The sequence below is a fragment of the Bos indicus x Bos taurus genome, chromosome 3 (assembly GCF_003369695.1).
Source record: "Bos indicus x Bos taurus breed Angus x Brahman F1 hybrid chromosome 3, Bos_hybrid_MaternalHap_v2.0, whole genome shotgun sequence".
In the NCBI taxonomy this organism is placed as follows: domain Eukaryota; kingdom Metazoa; phylum Chordata; class Mammalia; order Artiodactyla; family Bovidae; genus Bos; species Bos indicus x Bos taurus.
Genome location: NC_040078.1, coordinates 40,594,156 through 40,618,941, shown reverse-complemented (window position 1 = coordinate 40,618,941; position 24,786 = coordinate 40,594,156). Strand labels below are relative to the sequence as shown.

Here is a 24,786-nt window from a genome sequence, read left to right as displayed (position 1 = left end):
ACTCCTGTGCAACTTGTTTATTTCTCAGGTAAAGGCCGTTAGGCTCAGGGTCTCACTCATGTGCCCTGTTTCAGTTTCTTCCTGCAATACAGAGTACTTCACAGTGGTGAAGAAAAAATTCCTACTTGCTTGTACCACTATAATTTACACATATTATGCTAAATTTTAATAAGTATAAGAAATAGAGGCCAATTAAAGCCACTTGTACCAGAATAAGTTCATGTTGGTTGAATACTTTCTAAAATGAGAAAGAATTAATGGCAATGCTTATTGCCTTTGTCCAAATAGTTATACAGTTCATTTGAACTGTGCTATATAAAACTCAATAGAATTTTTGCCCTTTGTCACTATTATTTATTATTTTATTTTAATTTTTACAATGAAGAATTATTTTTAGTTTTGAGAACTATTTAACACATGTGACAAAATAGGACTTTTTCATTACCTTCCAGCTGTGATTTTCCCTTTCTTATATGTAGAAATATGTGAAATCAGTGAAAGAGGAGAGTGAAAAAGCTGGCTTAAAAGTCAACATTCAAAAAACTAAGATCATGGTGTCCGGTTCCATCACTTCATGGCAAATCGAAGGGGACAAAATGAAAGCAATGACAGATTTTATTTTGTTGGGCTCCAAAGTAACTACGGGCAGTAACTGCAGTCATGAAATTAAAAGATGCTTGCTGCTTGGAAGGAAAGCTATGACAAACCTAGACAGCATATGAAAAAGCAAAGACATCACTTTGATGAAAAAGGTCCATAGCCAAAACTATGGTTTTTCCAGTAGTCAAGAACGAATGTGAGAGCTGGACCATAAAGAAGGCTGAGTGCTGAAGAACTGATGGCTTCAAACTGTGGGGGTGGGGAAGACTCTTGAGAGTCCCTTGGACTGCAAGGAGATCAAACCAATCAATCCTAAAGGAAACCGGCCCTGAATATTCACTGGAAAGACCGATGCTGAAGCTGAAGTTCCAAAACTTTGGCCACCTGATGTGAAGAGCTGACTCACTGGAGAAGACCCTCATATTGAGAAAGATTGAAGGCAAAAGGAGAAGAGGGTGGTAGAGGATGAGATGGTTAGATAGTATCACTGACACAATGGACATGAATTTGAGCAAACTCCAGAAGAGAGTGAGGTACAGGGAAGCCTGGCATGCTGCAATCCTTGGGGTCAAAAAGAGACAAGACTTAGCAACTGAACAACAACAAATATACAGAAGTCAAAATAGTTTGAGTTCATGCATTTTTTGAGAACATATTTATCCTTTATTTTCTCAGAAAAATATTAATATAATCACACTAAGAAATTTTGTTTTATTTTACATTATAGATTGTTATGTGAAAATTGTTTCTTTGTCAAAATTGTTTCTATGTGAAAATACTAAATCTCTCATTATCCCTCTAAAACGATGCGCCCATTTATACATCTGATTGGTCCCATTTATCTTCTACCTTGGACAGTCCTTGGTCTTTCCCTGTACTGTTAAAATTCCAACCACTCTTTATGCTCAGGATGACAACCTCCTCTGTCCAAAGTTGTATTATTCTGAGAATTTAAATCATGAGACATAATTCTAAATATTCCTTACACAGTTACCATTGTACTCTAGGTTTTCTACTATTATTTTCTGAAGGCATTAATATAGCATTTGTAGCTGAATTTTGTCCTGTAAATACTCATGATTTGATTTCATCATGAATATTTCCGAAGCTTAAAATAATAACTGTATGTATTACATAACTACAAATAATAATATACTTAAGAACATAATGATACAATTAGATATATGCACTAGTCTTTTATAAATTATGGATATGTTAAAAAATTTAATTCCTAAATAAACTCATGTGTAGTCAGTAGAAATTTACCAAATTTGCAGATGAATATCAATTGAATATATACTTTCCACAGAGGATGTGGTATATAATTGAGAAATATGTATTATCTTAACAAGACACTATAATTGACACATGAAAATAACTCACAGCTTTTATTTAAGAAAAGAATGCTTGTTAATTTTATAGTGAAGTATATTTAATATCCAAAAATAATCAAATAAATATTTTCACATATATCAAGCAGAGAAATAATGCTAATTTGAATCATTGATAATATGTATAGTTGGTAGATATAATATACTATCTTTATTGCAAACTTAACTATTTTAATTACTCCCTGAAGCATTCCTAATATTAAATTTCAGATTGCCATCTTGCTTGTGAAACCTGCATTAAGATTAACAATAAAAACACTTTGCTTCCTTGAAGTTAAAAAAAAGTGCTTATAATCTTGTCACAGCTCATTAACTATGAAACAGTGGATTAAAACAAGAAGAGACATTTCCAATGAATATTTTTGCCCTAAGGTACAATTGCAATTTCTTTCCTATTAGTTATTTCAAACATACTATGTCCAGATATTTTTGATAACAGCATATTCTGCAATGATTTTATATTACATATCTATAAATGGAAAAGTGAAAATCTCTGATGATACCTACTGATTAAACACATGCTATTACAAACTTATGGATCTTATTTAAATAGTCCCAGGTCAGTTTTTAAAAGAATAAGTTTTATGAATCCTTTAATCCCAGTTGAATCACTTATGAAAGTTCATTAAAAATGAAAATTTAAACCCACTATCAAAAAGAGAACCATTTACACATTTAACAAAAATATAGAGAGACTCTACTCTCTTGTGACTCAGACAGAATACAAAATGTATTATGGCAGGTATCAGCCCTTAAGAAACTCACCATGTAAATGCAATTTTTCCATGAAGTGTAGACATTTATAGCTACAGAATTTATTGTATTGCTCTATAACTGGCTATAGTGAAGAACAGAGGGCTTTATATTTGTCAGATAAATGAACAATTACATCTAAGAGGAATACTTTGAGTTTAAGCATAGTTTAAATGGATAATGATAGTCTCCCAAAGGTAACAGTTTTGCTTGTTTTTTATATGGATCTAAAGTCCTTCAAGTTCTGACTGGCACATAGCAAGCCCTAAGTAACGGTGTCACTGTGTATGTGATCTTTTCCTTTTCAGCACTGAAACCACTAGTTTTCCCAGCTTGAACAAACTGATTAACTTCTATTTGGCTCAATTTTCTCCCAATAAAATGGAAACAACAATAAATTGCCCTCTTTTTTTTTCCTGGTATTAATGTAATGATACATCTAAAGTCTGTCTTAAACCTTGAATGCAACAGATGTTGGAGTAGTGTACATGAACAGCTTTAATCCAAAAGTAGATATGCAATCTCAAATGATTGTAGAAGTAAAATTTTATAAAAGAGAAAATTAAGATAAAAATTGATATGCAATATATCTAAGACCACACCGTTAAGAGCAGAACTTTTCCCACAAAATAGTATTTTTAATCCTAATTTAACTTTTTGTTTATGTACTCAACAATATAGCAGTGACACTGTCCCATCAAAACTGCTTAACTAGAGGGAAAAAGAGGCTACAAGCTATAAAAATATTTCCTCAATTCAAATTGCAATGGACACAAGATAAATTAAAAGCTTCCCAGATGGCACTAGTGGCAACCAACCCCTGGGCCAATGCAGGACACTTAAGAGATGCGGGTTCCATCTCTGGGTGGGGAAGATCCCCTGGAGAAGGAAATGGCAACCCACTCCACTATTTCTGCCTGGAATATCCCATGGACAGAGGAGCTGGCAGGCTCCATAGGGTCACAGAGCCAGACACAACTGAAGTGTGTTACACAACAGCAAAGGTGTGTAAGGAATTACCAAAATTATGATGGCCATAATATCATTAAGTATATCCTGTTATTTTAATACTAAATAGCAAGCACTAACTGAAGACTGGACATTTGCCTATTTTTTAAAGCCAGAGGAATTTACATTTTTCTAATCAGTGACCTTTCTTTAAGTTTGTGTTAGCTTTATCGTCTTCTGAAGTCCTTTTCCCTAAACTTTGCAATGGTAATAAAGTCAACAGCATCAGCTTATTTCCTTGGAGCAGTGAGAATAGTGATTATTTTTCTAACTTCACACACAAGAGAACACCAGACAAATATTTTCTGTTATGTTCACTAGGTGTTTCATATTCTGAGGAGCATTTGTAAAAAAAAAAAAAAGGTAATCAGAGAAATCATCTCATCTGCTTTCAGTTAAAAGGCAGCCCACTAGAGAGAAGAAAAAAAAAAAAAAAAAAACGCAAATACAAGTTCTTAGGAACAGAGCTAGTTACACAAGTACGAAGCAAAGAAAGGAAAAGGTCTAGCACTTTCTTTTTAAAGCCAAGTTAATCTTCATGGCAAAACTAGTTTGAGGTAATTCTCACTCTCCAGATTACATGAATTTGAGATCAGATAAGCTGAAAATTGATGCTTTTGAACTGTGGTGTTGGAGAAGCTCTTGAGAGTCCCTTGGGCTGCAAGGAGATCCAACCAGTCTATCCTAAAGGAAATCAGTCCTGAATATTCATTGGAAGGACTGATGCTGAAGCTGAAACTCTTTGGCCACCTGATGCAAAGAACTGACTCATTGTATAAGACCCTGATGCTGGGCAAGATTGAAGGCAGAAGAAGGGGATGACAGAGGATGAGATGGTCGGATGCCATCACCAACTCAATGAACATGAGTTTGAGTAAACTCCGGGAGTTGGTGATGGACAGGGAAGCCTGGTGTGCTGCAGTCCATGGGGTAGCAAAGAGTCGGACATGACTGATAGACTGAACTTAACTGACTGAAGCTGAAAATTCAGATAAAATATCAAGCATTACTAGAATTTAAAACATAAGTACTGAGTGACTAAGTGAAAGTCTTACAATGTCTCAGTCTTTAGTCACTGATCCCACAACCACCTCTCTACCTGATTAATCCTGATTGCATGCCACCTATGGTCTAAGTGGATCCCAACATAGAAAGTGTACTTCATCTTTCAAAAGAATAACATGTGACCCAGTTAGTAAGCGAAATCCTTCTAAAAACTTGTCTAGCTCCTTGTTTGAGGAATAAGTAAAATGCCAGTAAAGAAGAAGGTTCTCTGGAATAGGAAGTGGGGAAAAATTAGAATAGGAATTATGATAAGAAGGGACAATAACAGGAAGAAATAATAGCACATAGAGAGAAAAAGAGACAATCGTCAGAAGACAGTTATGAAATAGAAGTCACAGAAAAGAGACAAAGACTGATATATTGCACAGTTGTGAAATCTTGGATATTTACTTTCTAGCAGCTATGTATCTGGCCCCTCTCATACACATTCTCCATATTAATTCCCACTTTTCTAAGAGGTAGGGGTGAGAGTGAGAAATGTTGTTGTAAGGATAAAGGGCTTTTAATAGCACACTATTATATATTTTTTAAATTCTCCTCATTTTTAGAGAAATAAATGTTTGAATGAGGGTTCTTTAAAAAAAATTATTATTATTTTCATCTTCTGGCCATGCCACGTGGCACATGGAATCTTAGTTCCCTGACCAGGAATCAAACTTGTGCCCCCAGCATTGGCAGATGAGAGTCTTATTCACTGGACCGCCAGGAAAGTCCTTGAGGGGATTTTTCTTATCAGAGAAAGAAAAATATGAGGGAGAGATTATTTAGGGAATACATTTTCCTTAATTTATTTTATGAAATATATCAGTGGTAAATGCAATCTGAGAGCTCGTTTGCATAATCAATTTGTATATACTGTATGTTAACATAAATATAAAATGTTTACTCAGTCTGTGTTTAACATATGAGAAAAATGCTGTGCTGCCTTCCTCTCTTGCTGTTCAGCCTCTTGCTTCTTCCTGCCTTCTGTGTGCATCAAGACATCCATTTAGTCAGTAAACCCCTTGAGAGGAGAAAACATGCCCTCCTTTGACGGGCATCTATTACCAGCTATTGTGTATATCATCATGCATACAGAGAGCATTTGGTTTAGGCCAGACTTTAGAAGCCCAAAGGAACAGTATCCCATTGGGATAATTTTGTTCATCTTGAGCGGGAGCACTAAAACCTGCTTCTCAATATGCATACACTCCTAGTAGCTAGAACTTCAGAGAACTTTGATGATGAAATACCAATTTTTTGCTAAGAGGACTAAAATACTATTGAACACTTCAAGACTAAGTCAAACTCATAAACAAACTTGCTTTTCATAGACAAAACCCATCTTCTTCAGTAAACCATAAGCTCTATGCAGGAAATGTCCATTTAATGAATCTGTAAAACTTCAGCTTAATAGATTGAATGGCATATTCATTATTTAATTACAGTTTTTCACAGGAAAAGATTTACAGCAGCTTACAAGGAAGACATAACTAAAAGATAATATAAATTTAAAAAGTAAAAAAAAAGAAATGTAGGTAAGAAAAATAAACAAGCAAGTAACTTTTTATTGGCAAAAAGTAGGACTATCAATATTAGTAATCTAAAAATTCATACTAGAGACCTAGTTTAGAGACTATGCTTTTCCTAAATGTAGATTACGATCCATGGATGGTTTATGAAGTCAGTGTAATAGGTCTTGTCTAGTTAGAACTGGACATGGAACAACAGACTGGTTCCAAATTGGGAAAGGAGTATGTCAAGGCTGTATACTGTCACCCTGATTGTTTAGCTTATATGCAGAGTATATCATGCGAAATACCAGGCTGGATGAAGCATAAGCTGAAATCAAGGTTGCTGGGAGATATATCAATAACCTCAGATATGCAGATGACACCACCCTTATGGCAGAAAGTGAAGAACTAAAGAGCGTCTTGATGAAGGTGAAAGAGGAAAGTGAAAAAGTTGGCTTAAAACTCAACATTAGGAAAACAAAGATCATGGCATTCAGTCCCATCAGTTCATGGCAAATAGATGGGGAAACAATGGAAGCAGTGGGAGACTTTATTTTTGGGGGTTCCAAAATTACTGTAGATGGTGACTGCAGCCATGAAATTAAAAACACTGGCTCCTTGGAAGAAAAGCTATGACCAATCTAGACAGCATATTAAAAAGCAGAGACCTTACTTTGCCAACAAAGGTCCATCTAGTCAAAGCTCTGGTGTTTCCAGTAGTCATGTAAGAATGTGAAAGTTGAACTAGAAAGAAAGCTGAGAGCCGAAGAATTGATGCTTTGGAACTGTGGTGTTGGAGAAGACTCTTGGGAGTCCCTTGGACTGCCAGGAGATCCAACCAGTCCATTCTAAAGGAAATCAGTCCTGAATATTCATTGGAAGGATTGATGCTGAAGCTGAAACTCCAATACTTTGGCCACCTGTTGCGAAGAACTAACTTATTGGAAAAGACCCTGATGCTGGGAAAGATTGAAGGCAGTAGGTGAATGGGATAACAGAGGATGAGATGTCAGTATCACTAACTCAATGGACATGAGTTTGAGTAAGCTCTGGGAGTTGGTGATGGACAGGGAAGCCTGGCATGCTGCAGTCCATGGGGTGGCAAAGAGTCAGACATGACTGAGTGACTGAACTAAGCAAGATGATATCATAAATCTTCTAAAAAAAATAAGAATTACCATGAAAAAATTTTCTGAATAAATTATAGTTTTCATCTAGAGAATCAAAAATTTTTGGTCTAAATCTTGGTAATTTGAAATAAAAAAATGCAAAATCAAACCTCACATGCATGTACTTGATTTAAATGGAATAAACTAAGGCTTGTTTAGCATTTGCTATGGAGTAGGAGTAGAATGGAGAAGGCAATGGCAACCCACTCCAGTATTCTTGCCTGGCAAATCCCATGGACAGAGCAGCCTGGTAGACTGCAGTCCATGGGGTCGCTAGGAGTCGGACACAACTGAGCGACTTCATTTTCACTTTCCACTTTCATGCATTGGAGAAGGAAATGGCAACCCACTCCAGTGTTCTTGCCTGGAGAATCCCGGGGACGGGGGAGCCTGGTGGGCTGCCATCTCTGGGGTCGCACAGAGTCGGACATGACTGAAGCGACTTAGGAGTAGCAGCAGCAGAAGTAGAATACCCGAGTAGGTAGCCATTTCCTTCTCTAGGGGATCTTCCCAACTGAGGGACTGAACCCACATCTCCTGCATTGCCAAGCAGATTCTTTACCATATGAGCCACCAGGAAAGTCCCTTCACTTCACTTTTATTTCATGGAGTAGGAACCTCATCATGGATCTTTTTACAACATTTTATAGAAATTACAATAGCATAAAGCATAGTCAATGTGGATGATGTCTTTCCTTTTAGTGGTTCCTTTTCCAACTTTGAAGAAGAATTTTAATTTGTTGATGCCTATAGACTTGGATATGTTATTTTATTGTAAGAATAGATTTTAATTCCAAATAAATAAACCCACAATCAGCATTTGTAGAGCATTTCCATCAGCAAAGTATAAAAGCGTTTTAAAATCTTTTGTTACTACTAAGAGGCTTTGAGCTTTTATGTGAGAGTTTAGTGTTTGTTGTTGTTCCTGACCAGATGAAATTAACCAAGTCACCACTAAAGTGTCACTCCCACAAGGACACAAGCTTGAAGTCATCATTCTGTTTTCATCTTCCTCACTACCCATATTCAGTCTTAGGAATAAATCCTACTAAAGCGTCTGCCTGCAATGCTGGAGACCTAGGTTCGATCCCTGGGTCGGGAAGATCCCCTGGAGAAGGAAATGGCAACCCACTCCAGTATTGTTGTCTGGGAAATCCCATGGACGCAGGAGCCTGGTGGCCTACAGTCCACGGAGTCCCAAAGAGTCGGACAGGACTGAGTGACTTCACTTTCACTTTCACTTTCATCCTGGGCCACTGACTTCCTACTGCCTTATATTGGTTCACTCTTTTATCATGACATTGATCACTGAAATTTTATGCTCAACAAGTCTCTCTCCTCTTTGTTATATATATTATACACTAATGACAACTTTTCCCCTAAAACTTTATTAAATTGTTTTACTGCAAAACACTTTATTGTAGTTTTCATAATCCACTTACTTGAAAAACTCCAGATCTTCAAATTATTTCGGTTTGGCATTTTAGAGCTTCAGTAATCATATGACATATATTTTTGCATTAGATTATGAAAGTATGTAGCTGCATCCTAGAAATAATTCATCACGGTTCAGTCCTTGTCTAAGATGCCCACTTTGGTAAGACCAGATGTTCCCTAAACACCTTATTCCTTTCCTGATATCATTCTCTTGATCTTACATAGTTTTGTAATCTTCTATACTCTGTGAAGTCAAATTCAAGGACCACTTCCTGCCTGACACTCTACTGATTTCTCTTCCCCTGCCCTTGAATAATTAATATTTGTTGTTTGTATATCATTAGGCATTTAATCACTGGCTGATTTATAGTTTTATTTAGTTTTAAGTCTCTTAAAGGTGTATATTCTGTGCAGCTTAATTGTACACTAGGAAGTATGTAGAAATCGCCAAATAAACAGTTCTTGATGTTAAATGAATAAATATTAGATCTTTTAAAACTCATTTTTACTATGTTCTTTCAGATGTAACCAGATAATCAGTTTATATCCTGTTAAATTATATCTCTATCTCCTGGTCATATTATGTACCTCATAAATATATTAATTTCAACTGTCCAAAGAACTGGGATAACATTGTTTGCTTGAGTCCTAAAAATAACTTAAAACAACTTAAATGCTGTACTCATGATTCAGGTTTCACAGATGCATTACCATTGATCTAAAAAAAAATGAATCCATATTACAAAATAAAATTCACTTTAGAATCTAAAGTTCTGGATAAATAGATTGCATTGCACTGAAAATTTTGAAGGCTCTACCTATGCTCAAAGTGGCTTTCAGTTGGCTTAGTGATAAAGAATCCACCTGCCAATGCAGGAGTCACTGAAATGTGGGTTTGATCCCTGCATCTGGAAGATACTGTGGAGGAGAAAATGGCAACACATTCCAGTATTCTTGCTGGGATAATATCATGTACAGAGGAGCTCAGTGGACTACAGTTCACAGGGTCACAAAGAGTCAGACACAACTGAGCCATGCATATAAACATCTATGCTCAAATTGAAGCACTTCTGTCTTATTCAACTATTTTTCCCACTAGTGCTACCACCACTAACTGATAAGGATATCTTAAAATGTTTTATATTTTTATGAATATCAAATATTATTTTTCTTTTTAAAAAATCTTTATCAGATATCCATACCACCATAATCATTGTCCTATGACATTTGTATGATCTCAGATTAAATATAATGTTAATCAATCTGCCAAAGATTATATTGTTATTTTCTTAGTATTATTTATGTTGTACACACTTAACTCCAATATCAGGATGTATGATAAATTTAAATAGGGAGATATGGAATGATTATATTGACAATACTGTGCTGTGAATGGAACCAAATTAATTCAAGGAACTTACAGTCTTAATGAAAGAGATAACCAAACATATTCCAATGCAATTTCTAAAATATAAATCATAACAAAGAGAACAAAGGGTGAAGAGATTTCACTAATATATGAAATGGAGGCAAACCGTCCAAAGATGACCTTATGGAGATTTAATGTTTAAACTTGATCTCTATAGATGAGTAGGATTTTTTTTCAAATAGAGATAGGAAAAATGGGGTTTCTTGGAAGAAGACAAGTATATTCTCAGCAAAGTGTAAAAATTGTATTAGTATGATAAACAAGAAGTTCAATGCATTAAATAGGGAAGAATTAGAATGTAGGCTTTCAGGAAAATAAAATAGATGATACTGACAGCGATCAAATTTTGAACAAACCTCTTGGTCATAATGAGGGGTTTGGTTTCCAAAGACAGTGTGGGACCATGAGATATGTATAAGCAGAAAAATGGCACTCTGTATTCCCTGGTGGCTCAGACAGTAAAGAACCTGCTTTCAATGCAGGAAGTCCGGGTTCAATCCTTGGGTTGGGAAGATCCCCTGAAGAAGGGAATGGGTACCCACTTCAGTATTCTTGGCTGGAGAATTCCATGGACAAAGGAGCCTGTAGGCTCTTGCCTAGAGTATTCCATGCATAAAGGAGCCTGGTGGGTTATGTATGGTACATGGGGTGGCAAAGAGTCGAACATGACTAAGCAACTGACATTAACCTATAATTCTAGAATCAGTGGGCAAAGCCAACTAAAGAGACTAAAAATGGAGTCAGGAGGTAGGTTAAGACACTATTAAGCAAGGTGAGAAAGGAAAGAGTCTGAACAAAGGTGATGGTAGTGGAAACGAAGAAAGGGGGACAAATTAAAAAAATATTTTGGAGGTGGAGCTGAGAGTTTAGGCAACTTTCAGCCTTTTAGATTGGTGAAATAAAATGGAGAATGAGAAGAAACCACTAAAAATGATAGCTTGGCTATTGTTGGTAACTTCACAGATAAGAATGAAGGTAAACTTATGGAAAAAAATAAAGGCTGTATTTAATGCTTTCTGGGAGATTGATACATATCCCAAGAAAATAAAAATCCAATATTTACGAATTTGCCAATGACTAAAGCAATCTAGATAACAAATAAAGTGGATACATGCCTTTCATATTTATGTTTTTTTTAAAAAATAAACATTAATAAAATTCAAATACTCAGAATCAGACAAATTATGATATATTTTCTCAGGTATTTCAAGAGGCAAGATAGCTCCTTTCACCTCCTGACAGCAGTGGTAAAATAAATATTTTCATCATCTAAGCACTTCTGTTTCTGCACTCATGAGAGCATGCAATTAGTACAGACCAGGCATTGACTGATTTGATTGACATATGTTTATTTTCTCTTCCACACACTGTGGGATCACAGCATGAGAGTAATCAAAGAAGTGCTGTAATTTGCAACTATGGATTGCATGGCTATTTTATAATCATACTTACAACTGGACCTGGTGGGCCCTGGGGACCTTCTCCTCCTTTCAATCCAGGGGCACCCTGGGAAAAGTGAAAAGCAAAGAAAATGAATTGATATGAATTGAATATAAATAAGAGGTGATGTATGACTGAAATAATGAGAATGTCAGGAAGTGATTCCAGACACAAATACATTAATCTATTGCTCTATGTTTTACCACAACCAGTGCATATGCTCACATATTTCCCTTTAATTACTCATGAATCTTTATTTAGTTGAGACCAAAAGAATGCTTCTAAAAAGCAATCTTATTTACATGTTTCATTAATATGTTAATTATACCTGAGCTCCAGGAAGCCCTCTTTCACCTGGGAAACCACGTAGTCCTGCTGGTCCATCTTTCCCTGAGACACCTTGAGGACCTGGGTCACCCTAAGGAATATAACATACATCCATCATAGGAAGTAAACTTACATGCTCCCAAAAACAAAACTGTAATTACCTCTAACCTAGTGTGAGTAAAGTTTGAATACCATTTAATGATGAGAGTAGTGTGTGGAATGTCACATACATTCAAATGAACTAACCACTATCTACAGCTGAGTGTGCATGAATGGGTGGTTTTATGGTCAATGAAGCTATATGTTCTCATATTTTTGTTCGGTCATGACTTGAAGTACAATAAACGGAATATTTTACTAAGATATCTTTCTGACATTCATTTAAATACTACACCAATATTTAGAGAATCTATAGACAAGTGATGAGAAGCTATAGTAAAAAGTAAATGGATGATTTCAGCCAAGAAAATTCCAACAGCATGGTGTATGTACCTTTGCACCTTCTTTTCCTGCAGCACCAGGAAGACCTTGCTCCCCAGGAGGGCCAGGAGGGCCAGGATGTCCACGTTCACCTATTGGACCAGTCTCACCAGTTGGTCCCTAAAGCAGATGAAAAACTTCATCAGATTGGTTTTTTTTTTTTTTTTTTTTTTTGCAAAGATAACAAATATTACTCCCTTTCACAAAGGTATATCATTTTCAATTATTTTCATGGTGTCCTACAAAATTGCATATAAAGCATTGAAAGTAAAATAGAAGTCTGAAAGATTATGCATAATCTTGATTAAAATCTGAGTGTGTAAAGGGAATATATAGATAAATTTAAAGAGCTGTTTTCTTTGTTTAATACCAGATTTTTTCAGAGTGAAGCCAGTCTAAATATTGTTAAAAACCATTTTATCATTATAATTTCATCTCCTTCCCTCTTTGTATATAAGATGTCAAATAAATTTAAAAGTAAAAGAGGCATTATTAATACCACACTGGTAGCTAGTCAGTGAATCACTGCTTGATAATAAGCTCAAGTTCCCTGGAACCGAAACAACCAAAGTGGTTCTCCTTAGAATTTCCATGATTGGAGACCTTCCAATTGTAAATCTACATTGATTTGATAGTCTAGAGAATGTGTCAGGGAGATCCTGACAACCATGGATTTCAGTTGGCAATTCCTTCAGGCCAAAGACTATAACAAATAGCCCACTGCCTTAAACTGCTGCAAATGCCAAAGTGAAAAATGTCAGGTCATTTATGTGTCCCCTGAGTTGTGCCATTCTGTGGTGCTAGACTTTAATGACCTTGCAAGTGTAAACAGAGAATGGTCACCAGTCACTCTCTATCTCTGCTTAGAATAAAGTTAAGGATATATAAAGGGAAATTTTCCAGATGCTAATGTTGTTAAACAGTCCAGTGTGTTACTTAAATTGCTTATAGGCTATCATTCTCTCTTATTTTTCTAAAACTGCAACAGATTCTTACCTTTTGGTCTTGGATTAGGAAAAAAAAACAACACATCTACCCCAAATTTGGGTATACCTATCTAGATTTAAATTCTTTTAATTATGTATTGCTGAAAGCCCCCAATTTATCATTATTGTGCAAGCATTTCTCCCCAAAGGAAGTTTTCCTTAAACATCAATCAGAATTTCAATGTAATGGCTATCACCAAGACGAAAATGAGGAGTGATTTACATGAATGTACAAAAAAAAGGAGTGGATATCAAGTATTGCAATCAATATTGCTCCTATTAAATCACTTCCTATGTCCTAACATGAAAATAGGATTAAATCTGAAATAGGCTATTGAATTTTCTTATTTAAAGGACCAATGAAGAAAAATAATCCAATGAAGATGCATGATCATACACATCTGCTATTTTTATGCCTTACAGTAAGAGGACAAGAAAGGACACAGTTTTCAGAAACCAGATGTTTGCATTAGGCAGAGATAAACTTTCAAAAATGCGAGGATCTGAAAATTTCAGTTAAACCCCAAGTTGTTTACATTCTAGCTGGGGCCCTAATTCTACTTCTGTTCATAAGTGACATAATAGGAATCATTCTTTTAGTTAAATTATCACAGAAAATCATTTTGAAGTTGTTTGGAATAAAGAAAAACAAAAGTATTTTAGAGGTTTTTCTTTAAATTGTTAGGCAATTAATTAAAAGAAAGGCTCAACATATACACACATAGAAGTATGCAAAAAGAGTATCATGCACACTGTTTTTTCCTTGATACAGTAGCAAAAAGAAATTTCTTTGGTTCAAGATTGACCTCTGAAATTAAAAGGATAAGCCAATCCAAGAATTCTTCATTTTTGCTTCTATCACACATATTCCTAGAAAGAAGATACATATTTTGTTTCTGTGTTGTGTGTGTGTGTGTGTGTGTGTATGTGTTTGAGTTACCAAAGTATTAAGAACTAATTGTAGGCTGAGAAAAGACTCTTTAAAGCAATTAAGTAATTAAGACACTTTACTGCTCTGGCTCTTTTGCTATAATTTGTTAGTAGCAGGGGTAAAATTCCAGCTGAGTACATTAAATGTGTCTTGTCCATTCAATATGTTATGCCAGAATAAAAACATTGTTTTCTATCCTCACAAATTATTGTCTACAAGTATTTAATACTATAACTCAGGGTACTACCTTAAATTTTGATATTCTCTCTGCCGCCTCTCTTGAAAGAGCTACTTGTCTTTGCCATTACTTCTATCAGTATACACTCAAAGATTACACACTCATATTTTACCACTGATGGAAATCATTGTTAAGAAAACAGAAATTTTAAGAAAGATGTAATATAATACAAATTTTAACATTTTAGAAGAATTATGTTAGAAGATTTATATTTCTAATATATTATACACATACATTTAATTTATACTCAGAAAACTGAAGTCATTTCAGAATCTGATATCTCTGAAAAAAGACAATGGTCAATCTATTTTAAAAGGATCTTTATGTTTTTAGCAAATGATGTCATGATTAGGCTTTTGTGCCACCTTCATTGTGAACTTTCTGACTTATTTTCATTATTTATTTTATTTTTCTCTTTTATTCATTCAGGCAACTGAAAACTTGCTTTAGCTAACTAATGGTTTTCTGAAGTTCATTTGATGTAGGCAAATTGCATAGATTTAAATACCATTTAAAATATAAAAATATATTAATACTAAAATTCTCAAAATAAAATAAATCTCATACAAGTTAGCAAAAGTTAAAATATAAACAGAGAAATAAATCTTGTTAGGAAAGAAGTAGTGGAACGTACCTGTGGTCCAACAACACCCCCTGGCCCAGGAGGGCCGGTCTTGCCTTGAAATCCCTAAGGAGAAAAAACAACAAAACTATAAAAGCCATCCAGGGCACAAAACATACATTATAATTCTCTGAGATAGTCAACTAATTCACTCTAAAAGGAAGCCATCTTTTGGCTAAAAATGTCTTGCCTCATAAATCCCATGGACAGAGGAGCCTGTTGCAAATATCCTACAGTTGATAGGGTTGCAAAAAGTTGGACACAACTGAGTGACTAAGCGTGCACACAAGCACTTGTTTCTAAATGCCTATAAATTATTACATTACAGTTCTCTTTACATTTAAAAGTTATTGTCTTCACTATTTTACACTGTAGTTCTATGATTATCTTCAATAAGCTTAAAAAAGAAAATTAAAAAATGTGATGAAGCTGGAGCAAAACTGTGCTCTTAGCCCTCTTTCCCTGTGTCAGACAACACAGAAATTTTAATCTAGAAACATTTATGGATGAAATAAGTGATGACTTAGACACTATTTGTAACAGTCCACTGGTTCTTCATGCAGAGATAAATCTACAGTCTGTGATATCAATGCATTTCTCTTTCCTCCATTCCAACAATCTCATAAAATAAGATATAAAAATAAATTTATAAAAAGATTATAATAGCCAGGACATGGAAGCAACCTAGATGTCCATCAGCAGAGGAATGGATAAGAAAGCTGTGGTACATATATACAATGGAGTATTACTCAGCCATTAAAAAGAATACATTTGAATCAGTTCTAATGAGGTGGATGAAACTGGAGCCTATTATACAGAGTGAAGTAAGCCAGAAAGAAAAACACCAATACAGTATACTAACGCATATATATGGAATTTAGAAAGATGGTAACAATAACCCTGTATACGAGACAGCAAAAGAGACACAGATGTATAGAACAATCTTTTGGACTCTGTGGGAGAGGGCGAGGGTGGGATGATTTGGGAGAATGGCATTGAAACATGTATAATATCATATATGAAACGAGTCGCCAGTCCAGGTTCGATGCATGATACTGGATGCTTGGGGCTGGTGCACTGGGATGACCCAGAGGGATGGTACGGGGAGGGAGGAGGGAGGAGGGTTCAGGATGGAGAACACATGTATACCTGTGGCGGATTCATTTCGATGTATGGCAGAACCAATACAATATTGTAAAGTTTAAAAAATAAAATTAAATTAAAAAAAAAAGAATATTTTACATGATTTGTCACCATTTCAATATTTTATCAATTTTCTTTCTTAAAACCCAAAAGAATATACTTACAAATGTATCTTACATATATTGTAGTCATTAGAATAAAATCCAGTACATGTGAGCTCATGTACTCACTAAATAAGGCCTTTGGCATATATTCTGGTACCTCTATTTCTCTAGACTCCTGGGTTATTTTCTGCATGACTGTATTATGAATAGCAAATTTCCTTCTCATGTGAGTTAATTTACACTTAACAGTTGGAGAAAGATTCAAAATGCTGAGAGAAAAATGTGCCAAAGAACTGAATTAAAGCAAATAATATTTGCAAAAGTTTTATTCACTTTTATAACATGAGATTGGAAATAAGAAAGTTAGAAAGCAAGGGACAGAAACTGGCTCCACACTTGTATCATGACCTTCCTGATGATTATTATTACATTATTTATAAAAATGAAACTTAAAAGCAGTAAAAGAAAAAAATTTCTATTTGTAATTATTTAATTGATGTTCCAGGGAAAGAAAAAAAACAAATTTATCCTAGTTTTAAAACACATTAATTCTTAAAACCCTCAGGTTTCCACTTTACTTATCAATCACAATAGCAAAATTAATAAATTCAAGGGAAATGCATTATATAATTTATTTAGCATTTTATAAACAAAATAATAGCTTTATTGCTTAATTTTAACTTCTCGGGAACTTAATGGTTTGGAAATTAGTACCCACATAGGTAAGCACATATATATAGTTATATTATATACATATTACTTTATATTTTACTTTTCCACTGAGAGCTAACAGCTCTTAGCAGTTATTTTTACCATTTGTTTACATCATTTAATCCCACATCCTATCTACTCCTTAGATGGTCTCAATAATTTCCATGAAAACAAATCCTATTAATATCTGTGATTCTGATCAACTCCTCTGCAACAAACTATTTCTCACCCTCTAGTCTCTGCTGAGTCTTAAAACCCTCTCAGTAAGTGCCTACTTGACATTTTCAATGCCCTCTCATGCTTTCACTGAGGAAATTCTGTGAAAAAATGTGTTACCCAGACTTGTACTCATACACCCTAAGAGTGTGCTAGCTCATCTGAGTGACAGACAGATTTGTAAGGAGCTGGAAAACAGCTCTGACCATATGCCAGCTCATTCAAAATATTCAGAATTTTGCAAGTATCTAGTAAATTTGACAGTAAAGATCTTACATATAAAATACATACAAAAAAAGCTTTTATAGATCAAAATGAAGTGTGATTATTTAATATTGCCATGTACTAAGACTAGCCATTTATTTTAGTATGTTAAATTATGTTTTTCAAAATTCTTAAGAACAGAAATGAATTTGATAAATGGCTATTAAAAACATAACTTCTATTCTGATCACCTGTATGATTAACACACAATTTGGCACTGCATTTCTAAGAAAAATGTGGGTTGTTTCAGCATAATAAAACGGTCTCTCAGTTCAGTCTCTCAATCATGTCTGACTCTTTGTGACCCCATGGACTACAGCACACCAGGCCTCCCTGTCCATCACCAACTCCCGGAGTTCACCCAAACTCATGTCCATTGAGTCGGTGATGCCATCCAACCATCTCATCCTCTGTCGTCCCCTTCTCCTCCTGCCTTCAATCTTTCCCAACATCAGGGTCTTTTCAAATGAGTCAGCTCTTCACATCAGGTGGCCAAAATACTGGAGTTTCCGTTTCAACATCAGTCCTTCCAATGAACACTCAGGACTGATGTCCCTTAGGATGGACTGGTTGGATCTCCTTGCAGTCCAAGAGATTGTTAAGAGTCATCTCCAACACCACAGTTCCAAAGCATCAATTCTTCGGCTCTCAGCTTTTTTTATAGTCCAACTCTCTCATCCATACACGACTACTGAAAAAAACATAGCCTTGACTAGACGGACCTTTGTTGGCAAAGTAATATCTCTGCTTTCTAATATGCTGTCTAGGTTGGTCACAACTTTCCTTCCAAAAAGTAAGCATCTTTTAATTTCATGGCTGCAGTCACCATCTTCAGTGATTTTGGACTCTAATTACTCCTAAAAAGCTTTAAATTGTAAGATATCAGAATGAACTTTCAGTTTAAGGATTTCTGAATGAGGACAAGTCTCAAATATAACAGAATAACTTCTTTAAAATAAGGAAACACATATATATCAAAATATAGCTGCCCTAGATTCTGACCCTTGTACAAGACAATCTTATGAATCAAAATCAATACAGAACAAGGTGAGCAAGAAAGGTTCCTGAGTATAAACATGACTCATTGTTGTTCTTTAAGTGAATTTGAAAACAGAAATATAATTTTCCAGAAATAATGCTAGCCTTTATTTATAAGAAACTACGAGGTGAGAATACCTATCTTAGAATCATTAGTTAACATGTTAGTTTTCCACTTTGTTTAACTTTAGACATTAACATCACCAACTCAGTGGAGATGAGTGAGCAAGCTCTGGGAGATGGTGAAGGGCAGGGAAGCCTGGTGTGCTGCAGTCCATGGGGTCACAAAGAGTCAGACATGACTGAGCGACTGAACAACAATAATATTGTTGCTCTCTATAGAAGCAGAAGCTCTTGATTAAACTGAAGACAAAAGGATTTTATAATAATAATTCTCTAGGTACCCCTTCCTCAAAATACATTTTTGAAATATTCTAAAGTTATTCCCAAGAAGCTACACCATGACTTAGAAATGACTGCAATATTTGAATGAGAATGCATTTGCAAATTTGAGTGTGTATTATCCTTTAGAGAGCTTATTTCTTGTTCACCATGCAAATGTCATTCCCAAGAGGACCCCCAAACAATTATACTCTTTGGCCTCACTAAATCATTCTTGATTTTGCTGTGTAATCCAAAACTTTGAGGTTTACTAAATCTCACTAAAACCAAGAAGTCGTTACAGGAAGAATTGTCATTTGGTGAGCAAAACAAGAATTGGCTGCTGCTTCCAGATTGTTTTTCCTATGCAGAAAAGCATTGTGTTTTCAGATCTGTTATTCTGTACTTCAATTGAACTCCTAATATGTACTGATGCTGACAGAATACCCTAGGATAATTTTGAGACACATAGTCAAAGGCAGTCTGTCTTGTGGTTTAATAAATCTGGATAAAATTAATCAATGTTAAGAGCTAAGAATTGAAATCAAGGAAAGATACTAATCCTCCGTGATGATTTCTGATTAGATTATCATCCCACTTAAAGAGCCAGATTGGAGAAGGAAATGGCAACCCACTCCAGTATTCTTGTCTGGAGAATCCCATGGACAGGGGAGCCTGGGGGGCTACAGTCCATGGGGTCGTAAAGAGTCAGACACGACTGAGCGACTTCACTCACTCAAAAGAGCCAGATACAAGGTTTTGTAACAGTGGCAGAATAAATAAACAAAACCATCAGGATTCTTAAGCCATAGTTGAGATGCCAGTTTTTCCTCTGCCCCAATCACTCTTACATAAGTTGTTCAGACAATCTGTTTAATGTTATATTCCTCATAATTTAAGCTACATTTTTTTCCATTTTCTTACCTGATAGGAAAGGGTTTATTTGACACAGTTCTAGGCAAATTACAGATTTATGGTTCCAACTTCAGTAAATATTTCATCCCTTAATTTTGGACACAAGAACCTATTATCTGAATGGTTTATTGTAATGTGTCTCCTTCAGAGACTAGAAGGGTGAAAGACTTGTAAATGTATCTGTAAGCAAAGACTTCAGTGAAAGGATCAAGGATGACAACCTTATGGAGGGATCCAAATGATAATGACATCTTTTCCATCAGCAAATACCCAAAATGCTCTTATTGAAAATAAGGAAAATCAAGTAATATGCATGTCCCCAAATAATCATATTCATTTAGGTATTTAGCCACAAAATGGGTCTCTGTATGGATTTTAGGAGAAGGCAATGAAACCCCACTCCAGGACTCTTGCCTGGAGAATCCCACGGATGGAGGAGCCTGGTGGGCTGCCATCCATGGGGTCGCACAGAGTCAGACACGACTGAAACGACTTAGCAGCAGCAGCAGCAGTATGTATTTTATATATATTTTAAAAAGATTAAATGGATTTAATTTTGGTATTGTCCTTAACCTGATATTTGTCTTGTTAATAATAAAGTATCTTTTTGTGAAATGATGAGATGCTAGAGATAGAAAATGTTAATCAGAAGAGTGGGATCACTTACAGTCTCTCCACGTTGCCCAGGATGTCCTGGCAGGCCATCTTTTCCAGGTGGTCCCTGAAATCACAAATATTCAACATCAAATGTCACAAGTATTTCTTGAATCATTTTAGAATCTAAATATAATGTTAGACAATTTTCTTATATCTTCATTAGATATGCTATTTTGATGTTCTACTGATTTTATATATGGTAGTACATGTAAAGGGGCTTCCCCAGAGTCTCAGTGGTAAGGAATACACCTGTGATGCAGAAGATGCAGGATAAGTGGGTTCAGTTCCTAAACTGAGAAGATACCATGGAGGAGGGCATGGCAACCCACTCCAATATTCTCGCCTAGAGAATCCCATGGACAGAGCAACCTGGCAGGCTAGAGTCCACAGGGTCACAAATGTCAGACACGATTGAAGGACTGAGCACGAGCAGGTAGTATGCGTATATATCTCTTTAGTATAATTCTATGAGCTTCTCTAGTGGTTCAGACAGTAAAGTCTGCCTGCAGTGCAGGAGACTAAGTTTGATCCCTGGGTCAGGAAGATCCACTAGAGAAAGAAATTATTACCCTTTCCAGTATTCTTGCTGAGAAATCCTATGGAAAGAGGAGCCTGGTAGGCTAGAGTCCATGGGGTTTCAAAAAGTTGGATATGACTGAGTGAATAAACCACCAGATAGCTATAACTCAGACCAACACAATATTATAAAACTGTAATCTGAGTATTTTACATTTAAATTATTTCATTAGCAACTATATTTTTAAAGAGCATATCCACATATTTGTATTTTATTTTTGCAAAAATAATAGTCCCTCAGTACTTGACAAATGAATATTTTCCCTTATTTTTGTTGTTATTTGGTGAATACTTTTAATTCAATTTCCTGTGCATAAAGACTTGAATAATAGAGACAGATGGTGTCCTCTAGTGGTGGTCTGAGCTTCTAACTGACCAGAATATGAAAGAAAGAAAAACTCTTACAAACAACAGCATTTTACTTCTCAGTTGCTTCAGGTAAAGAAAACAAGGGGCACCACTCAATTTTAGCAGTTACCAGGCCCAGTTTTTCCCTGTAGCTTTTCTTAAATACCCTCTTGGAAGCATAATGTCTCTTAAACACTGGAGAGCACGTCCACTGTGCTATCACTTTAGGTAAATGATGCTGTCTTTGTCATGACTGAAAAAATAAATGAGGCTCATCAACTAAGAATTTAAGGTAAAAACCCTGAGAGGGTTGTTTAGATACTTAGTAGATATAGATGGCTTCTTTAGAATGCATTGTGGATGACTCATCCTACACAGAGACCATTAAGCATCAAGTTCAAATTTCAAAATATGTATAATAGGCACAGGCAGAGATATTCTTAGGTGAGAAGGTCTGGGTAAATGAAGGAAATGATCACTTCAATGACAACATGTTTAACGATAACAAGCATACCTCTCACAGTTTAATTATTTGAATAATCCTACTCAGGTATTAAAAATACACTATTTACATAAACTTATTTTCAAGTATCAATTCTTTGTATATCAAGTTTGAAAAAAAGTATTTCCAAATAATATCATTTTCACAGACAGCTTTCTTCCACTGGAATAAGACTTTTTCTAAGTTGGTTGTAACATCTTGGGGAAAGGCTTCCTGATGGTGACTAATACCAGCTCTCTCCCTGATCTCCTCTTTATTGACACACTATTTAAATTACCAGCTCTAATTAAAGCCTCTCTGATATTTCGCAAGATCATTGCTTGCTAAGTGATTTGTTCGTATTTTCCAGGACCATCTCAGTGATTCTATTGCCATCTTCCCCAAAGACCAAAACTGGAATGTTTTTAACCAAGTCCCCCAGATATTCTTGGGCATCACAGACCCATTCTTTCTTTCAAAAACATATATTACATACTTATGTGTTGGGCACTAGGTAATCATAATATGAGATACAGTTCTCAGTTTGGAGGTGAAACATAAGTAATTGTTACTGGATCTTGTTTAGGTTCAGTATTTCAAAATAGTAAATAAAAACAAATCCTACTATTTTGATACATATGGGAATAGATGTGCCATCAATTGGGGTTAGTAGTAAAACTTTTAAATAAAATTACAGGGTGACTGCTAAAGGATAATAAACATGAATCAGACACTTTGTTCCACCGTGCTAAACTGCATCTCAAATGATGAGTTTTGCAATCAGTATAAGCTATTTATAGGGCTTCCCGGGTGACTCAGCAGTAAAGAATACACATGCAAGGCAGGAGACACAGGGGACAGGAGTTCAATCCCTAGATCCAGAAGAGCCACTCCAGTATTCTCTCCTGGAGAATCCCATGGACACAGGAGCCTCGCAGGCTACAGTCCATAGGGTCACAAAGAGTTGGACATGACTGAGGATGCAAACACACATAAGCTATTTACATTTGTTTAACATTTGTAAATATAAAAGTTAAATATCTCATTATATTTGCTGGTGTGAAAAGTATAGATAATACTTTTATTGCAAAATATTACAATGCTTTAAAATAAACTTAGATCTAAATAACATAATCTGAGATGAATGTAACATGATTTTTAATGGCTTTCCTAGATATTCTATGGGAGCAGTGTTTAATAGACTATATAAAAAATTCATATCATCATTTTTCTTAAGTATGCATTCCTAATATTAAGTGATAAATCCTAAATAGTTTTATTGACTCCAAACTACTACCCAATAAAATAAATATAGTGGCCAAATAATTTCATGGCGTTAATTTAAAAATAATAATATTATTGATCAAAATAGATGGACATTTGATGTCATTGGAGAATGTCAGTGACAACAAATTTATCTAAGTGGGGGTTGTATGTATATAGCAAAGTAATCTGTGTAAAGATACTTAGAAATAAATGTTAAGAATTTTTTCACTTCTCATTAGCACTGTCTTGATTTCTCTATAAATAGAAGGTATCTTATAGTAATCATGTTATAAATCTTATTAATCACCAGAGTTAACTTTTTCTTAAATGGGGTAACTATATGCTGACATTGGCTTGAGATAAATAGACTCTAAACATGAATATTCCAAGTATCCCATATATACATATTGTGTGAGTATATATATATATAATATATATATTTCATTTATTTATACATACACATATAATATATATACATTTCCTAATTATAATGAAAACGAATCAGTTAATTTGAAGGAAGAGGAGCTTGGTTCAATCCTTCTACCTGAATCCTTCCTTCTAAATATCAAAGAAATGAAGACAGTTCTTTCCTATATGTTATAAAACTGCATACTAGAACGAATGATAGGTACTTTATTTCACACTTGAATGTTTCATTTGTCAGAGAAATAGAGTATAAAAATCATTTTGTTTAGCAGTGAAAGCAATGTTCCTTAGCAGTATCATGTCTCTCTACCAGACTGCATGCTTCTCAAGTGTAGGCATTTATTACACTTCTAATACTTAAGAGACAAAATGCATGCATGATCAATGACTCAAAACTTGAAAGATACATGAGAGAATGGACTGAAAAAATCTGAGGAAAAATGGCACTCTGTGACAATAAAATTATACTACATGAGAGACACTTCTTACCAGTTTGTTCAAATATAAATGGCATGATAATGTTGAAGTTATACATATCACTGGATTTTATGTTGCTAAACAATAATCTATGAGCATGCCTTAAAAATACTTATGAATGGATCTTATGTGCACAATTTTGCAACAGTATTTTCATTTCTCTATATATGCAACTTTTCATCATTTAATATTACATTTGGAACAAAACTGAAATAGTAAACAACATTACATGCAGGTAGTATCTAATTATCCTTTGTTTAATAATAGGTATTTGTGTTAATCCTTTTATAACATTATAATATAGATAATAGCCTTTTTATATGTGTGCAGTAATATCAAGATTCTTAGTGATAAAAATAATATTTAACACTTAAATCAGTATTTTACCATAAATAACCCATTTTCAAATATGTG

General features: G+C 34.9%; 1 protein-coding gene across 2 annotated transcripts in view; it reads right to left on the bottom strand.

The window, feature by feature from the left end:
- COL11A1 (collagen type XI alpha 1 chain) overlaps positions 1-24,786 on the bottom strand; it is a 223,393-nt gene that overhangs the window by 65,689 nt on the left and 132,918 nt on the right. For both annotated transcript variants that reach the window (XM_027536365.1, XM_027536366.1), the window contains exons 37-41: positions 20,809-20,862; positions 15,382-15,435; positions 12,605-12,712; positions 12,114-12,203; positions 11,798-11,851 (exon numbers count right to left, since the gene is read on the bottom strand). In XM_027536365.1, the coding sequence (XP_027392166.1) occupies positions 11,798-11,851; positions 12,114-12,203; positions 12,605-12,712; positions 15,382-15,435; positions 20,809-20,862 (360 nt within the window). The remainder of the gene's footprint in view (positions 1-11,797; positions 11,852-12,113; positions 12,204-12,604; positions 12,713-15,381; positions 15,436-20,808; positions 20,863-24,786) is intronic.